The sequence below is a fragment of the Diachasma alloeum genome, unplaced genomic scaffold, assembly GCF_001412515.2.
Source record: "Diachasma alloeum isolate Michigan unplaced genomic scaffold, Dall2.0 Dall_scaffold_00199, whole genome shotgun sequence".
Classification (NCBI taxonomy): domain Eukaryota; kingdom Metazoa; phylum Arthropoda; class Insecta; order Hymenoptera; family Braconidae; genus Diachasma; species Diachasma alloeum.
In genome coordinates this window covers 181,409-187,298 of record NW_021680364.1, presented here as the reverse complement: position 1 = coordinate 187,298, position 5,890 = coordinate 181,409, and the positions used below count along the sequence as shown (strand labels likewise).

Genomic DNA, 5,890 nt, shown 5'->3' with positions numbered 1-5,890 from the left:
AGAGAGAGAGAGAGAGAGAGAGAGAGAGAGAGAGAGAGAGAGAGAGAGGGAGGGAGACAGAACCAGCGGCGCCTCGACGCCAATCGTTGTCACAGCCATTGAGAATTAGGGGTTAATGTTTTATGATCTCTCAGCCCCTCATTCTTCTTCCATCTCGTGGATTAAAATTATCAGTAGAATTGGGAAGATTATCTTGGGGTGTGGGCGTCGCGTCGAGTATATTCTCTACATTTCCATGCAGGACAGTGTAGGCTAATTCAAGGGCAATTTCCTTTGACTTCGGATAACTAGAGCAATCATAATGGGTCAAGCGGGAGAGACGAGCGGACGGCTTTGAGAGTCAAACGGGAGAGGTGAGTGGAAAACTCATGTGGGTGAAACAGGAGGGACGAGCAGAACAATCATAAGGGTCAAACGGAAATAAGGATGAGGGTCAAACGGAAGAGTAGGGCAAAACGGTCATAAGGGGCAAGTGGCAGAGACGAGCAGAACTCATGAGGGTCAAGCTTTCAGCTTGCCTCTTCCATTTGACCCTTATGATCGTTCTGCTCGGAATGAGGTTCTGACACTTATGACAGTTTTAACCCACATGATCCTTCTTGCCGTTCTTGTGGAACCTTCATTTGTCTTCCAACGTTCCAAAATGTGGGGGACAATTTAAAGAAAGGGTAGGGGAGGGTGGGGCAAAACGGCCCCCCTTCAATTGTCAATAACTTGTGAATGACATTGTGAAAATTCCCAGTTTCAACTTCATTTTGAAGATAGTTTTTCATTCTTCAAAACGAGCTCTAACTCATCCCAATCGGATTATTGAATCGGAAAATATTGACGATTGAAGGGGGACCGTTTTGCCCCACCCTCCCCTATATTTTTGGTGGCACTTGGAGTGAGCGTCGAGTATATTCTCTACTTTTCCATATAGGATAGTGTAGGCTAATCCAAGGGCGATTTCCTTTGACTTCGGATAACTAGAGCAATCATAATGGGTCAAGCGGGAGAGACGAGCGGACGGCCTTGAGGGTCAAACGGAAGAAATAAGGATGAGGGTCAAACGGAAGAGTAGGGCAAAACGGTCATAAGGGGCAAGTGGCAGAGACGAACACTCATGACGGGCTTGTCTCCTCCGTTTGACCCTTATGACACTTTCCACCTTCTGAAATGTCGGAAAAATTTCAGTGGAAGCGGTGTAAAAAGTAGAAATTTATCGAGCAAATAATGAGCTTGGAACCTTGTTTATTGAAATCATCATCGCACCCCGTTACCAACCATCATATCTCACTCGAAGGGAGAGGAGAGAGACCCCGACTCCGTGACTCGACAAATAGTAGGCAATATTGTTCGGGTTAGCCAACACCCCATTTGCAACCCTCCAGCGCCCCTCGGACGTTTTGTTCCCGGATAATGCGCCACATATTTGCTCTGACATTATATGCCACCCAGCGGATAATATGCCCCTCACTGGGTTCAATGCAGCCGGAGATTTATGATCCCTTCATCGATTAAAAATATCTATTACCCGTAATATCAAAATAGCGGATACTCGCACGATCGAGGGGGATTACGAATTTATCAGGCTCAGAAAGTCTATTCTGAATTCAAGAACAATTTTTCTTGGATGAGAATTTGATGAGACGATGGTTCTCCCGTGGGAATACAGTTATATTTATTTACTCCAGATAAATTCCATTAATTTGATAAAAAATAAAGAAGACAACGAAAACTCTAGACAAAACGATGAAGCACTAGTGTTTCATCGACATTATCAATAAAAAAATGATATCCAAATTTTTTTACGTTAAAATGTCATCAATATAATTTGTATTAAATATTGATGACATTTATATGGGGCATAAAGGGTTGGAAAATTATGAGATAGACGTGTCTTTGAAACACTTGAAAATCTTTCAACTCTCAATTTTCTTTAGAATTTTTCTTTTTAATCTGTATCCAATATCGTGAAAGGTTATATTTTCTGACATAAAAATGAATAAGACATTCTTCATGATGGCTATTTTCGGAACACAAGCTTCAAAGGGACAAATTCCACATTGTATTTCTCCACATACAAAAATTCAACTTCGTTCTTTTTCCTCCACATAGTTGCGACAATACAACGGAATTTCCCTAAAAAAATTAAACTTAACTTCATTCTCCTCCACTCGAGTGAATCCAGATCCATAAATTTTTCATAACTGAGAAGAATGTTGCAGTCGGTTGTAGTGAAGAATTCTTGAAGTTATTCGTCAGCAACTTCCATATTTGTTCACGAGAGTGGTAATTATTATAGCCGCAAAGAGATTTATGCTTGGTTTAATTACTTCCTCGGAGTCGATAGACATCGCTGTGAAAATTGAAGGAATAGAATTATATTCAGTTAAATAAATTGATACTAAAAAAATTAGTACGACAAATTTTAGAGTTTGTAGAACGAAATTTGAGACGGGGCTTATTTAAATTCTTGTATTTTTGTCCAGTATTTTGAAAGAAGTATTGAATTTCAAATGAATTTTGAATTAAATCTAATTTAATTTGATTTAAAATGATTTTGGATTCGATTCAAGGGGAAAAGTCAACGGAATTTTGACTTTGGAATTGAAAATTTAAGTCAAGTTCTATTTTTTTAGCGACAGGGAGATGAAATTTCCACAAGTTACATGAATTTTCAAGTGAAAATGAATATTTACTGCCAAATTCCCCTGAATTTTCCGGAAATTTCTTTGAAATTCTTGGAATTACAGAAATTTTTGAAGGAATTCCCTGAAAATTCAGAGGATTGTGGAATTCAAGGAGAGATTTCTCCGAATTTTTCTGACTTTTCATTAATTTCCCCGGAATAATGAATCCGAAATTATGAATTTTCAATGACAAAATTAAAAATATTCCCCTGAAGACATCGTTTGTCGTGTTGAGCCAATTTACCTGTGGACAAAAAAGAAAGTTGCCACCAAAACATGATAATTTTCGTAGTTGTAATTGTTCTCGTGAGACATTTATATGTTTTTCGGGTAAACTCATCCGTTCCACAGAGAATTATATGACACTCCGGTTTTATCAAGTGAATGTTATTGAGTAGTGTATATCTTTGTCCAATAAACACTTAGAATTTCCACGGTACAAATGATAACTTCGAGAGGAAACTACAATATTCTTGCCGAAAGCTGTGTTAGTGGCAAAACTAAATAATTTCGAGTGAATTTTTTTTGGGAAAAAAATTTTCTTTCCTCTTCATTGACGAGTCGTCAATGTGTTCCTTCCGTTGTATAAACCTATGAAGTTCTCTCAGATCACATGATTGTCGTCCAATAGATTATATTTTTTCCTGCCAACAGTTCGAATTCTTCTAGGAATATTTACACATGATGATCTTGACAATAATTCAATTTTCGTGAAAGATATTCAATTTCCTTCCCTCAAGTAAATCTCTTCCACTCTATCAAATATTCTCACGTGGATCATACAATTTTTCGGCAGAGCTAATTGTTTTTCTCGTACCATAAAATCATTACCTGAATATTTAATTGACACACTCTCCATTTGCTTCACATACCGCAAATAATCATCAATGCCACACGAAGGTCATCCCACCGACGTAAACCCATTCGGTCCGACATAATCCCGTGCCCAAACAAAAACTCCCTGCACAAACAATCGATTATCAAAAAATATTCACCACCAACAGAAGATCCTGATCGACTCGTGCCCGACAACTTCTCGGGTAATCGTTCTTATCAAATGATACTCGAGTGTCTCGATGCCATCCAACCGCCTCTCGACAATTTTCCGGATCACTGGCTGCAGCATCGAATAACACTCGACGCTCCACCCCGCCTTTTCCCCCGGAAACATCGATTGATGTGTGCTCACTATCGCATGAAAAAAAAATAATCATTTGACTTCAAGAGAGCAGGTAGAAGCACACGCGCAGGCACGTGTGCCCCTTTGGAAACTCGTTGTTCAATAACTCGTATCGTCTGTCCATTCGTTCCTAAACAGTTTCGCGGGTTGTTACACATCCGAGAGGAGATGGCAGGTAGATAAAGTGATGCACGTGGCGACGCGTGGCCTTGGAACAGTTGATGTCTTCGATGAAACAAAATATTAATAAAAATGATAAAAATGGTGATGTTAATGGATCTGTGTTTCGGGATGCGTGCGGGTTTTTTTGTCTCCTTTGTTTTTCGTTTTATAGTAGTATAGGGTAATCCAAGGGCGATTTCCGTTGATTTCGGATAACTAGAGCCATCATAAGGGTCAAGGGGGAGAGACGAGCGGACGGCCTTGAGGGTCAAACGGAAGAGATGAGTGGAAAACTCATGAGGGTCAAGCAGGAGGGACGAGCAGAACAATCATAAGGGTCAAACGGATGAAATAGGGATGAGGGTCAAACGGAAGAGTAGGGGAAAAAGGGTCATAAGGGTCAGGTGGAAGAGACGAGCAGAACACTCATGAGGGTCAAGCTTTCAGCTTGTCTCTCCCGTTTCACCCTTATGATGGTTCTGCTCGTAATGAGATTCTGACACTTACGACAGTTTTAACCCACATGACTGTGGTTAAACATAACCCACATAACCCACATGACTGACTTCTTGCCGTTCTTGTGGAACCTTCATTTGTCTTCCAACGTTCCAAAATGTGGGTCAAATGGAAGAGATGAGTGGAAAACTCATGAGGGTCAAACAGGAGGGACGAGCAGGACGACCATAAGGGTCAAACGGAAGAAATAAGGATGAGGGTCAAACGGAAGAGTAGGGAAAAATGGTCATAAGGGTCAAGTGGAAGAGACGAGAACACTCATGAGGGTCAAGCTTTCTGCTTATCTCCTCCGTTTGACCCTTATGACACTTTTACAAAAAATAAAAAGTGCAAATAACTATTACATTCATTAAAATCCTCAATACTCATACAAACCATTAACATAATAATCCCAATGAATTTTTCTGTTCATCGGTAAACGAAAAGAATATATTATTCGTATCCATAAACGAGCTTTTAATCGTCCCCGATGATCAGTCGAGTTAAATTCCCCCGGTCATATCAAGATCCGAGATAAAAGAGACTGTAACATTGGGTTTAACATGGAGATCTCAACTGGTTGATCTCGTGACGCTCCGTGTGGGACTAAAGACCCGAGAGGCATCCGTCCTTGTCGGTGGTGTCGCAGCGGGTGCCATCACCGAATCGGCACCCTCGCATCACTCAAAATCCCATGCAGGATTTTAAATCGAAGGAGAAGAATTATATTTCTATTTAAAAAAATCGTGAGACTGTCTCGAGAAATCGAATTAATGTAAATTAATTTAGTTTATGGTGGTACTAATTGTCATTTTCTGTGGGTTTCAGATCTAGATCCACAGGTACAGGATTCCAAGGATCTCTACTGGTGATTTAAGTCAAGCTCCATTTTTTTAGCGACAGGGAGATGAAATTTCCACAAGTTACATGAATTTTCAAGTGAAAATGAATATTTACTGCCAAATTCCCCTGAATTTTCCGGAAATTTCTTTGAAATTCTTGGAATTTCAGAAATCTTTGAAGGTATTCCCTGGGTTATCCCCGGTAATCACGGGGGACTCGAGAGGATTATTGTGATGACTCGCGTCCGGAACTGAAAAAATTTTTTTGTTATAACTGTTGATGGAGGGACTCGGTTCATGTGACCGTTTATGCGGGAGAAGTGTGTACATAGTGTTACCTAATTATTTTAAGGTTGTTTAGGTAGTGAAGTTGGGGAGATTGTGGGACATGTAGGGGTAGATAGCGACCGGCGCACACTATTTCACGGATGTTGAAGTGAACGTCAGGAGAGGTTTGATCGTGGAGTAGATTTTTTTTGGTGTAGAATATTTTATTGAATTGAAAAATAATATTGTAGTGGATCACAGGATTTTTT

At 40.0% G+C, this 5,890-nt stretch overlaps 1 protein-coding gene across 2 annotated transcripts in view; it reads left to right on the top strand.

The window, feature by feature from the left end:
* LOC107035587 (protein vestigial) overlaps positions 1 to 5,890 on the top strand; it is an 83,097-nt gene extending 77,207 nt beyond the window's left edge. For both annotated transcript variants that reach the window (XM_015253072.1, XM_015253070.1), the window contains exon 6: positions 5,341 to 5,890. In XM_015253072.1, the coding sequence (XP_015108558.1) occupies positions 5,341 to 5,384 (44 nt within the window). In that variant the 3' untranslated portion in view covers positions 5,385 to 5,890. The remainder of the gene's footprint in view (positions 1 to 5,340) is intronic.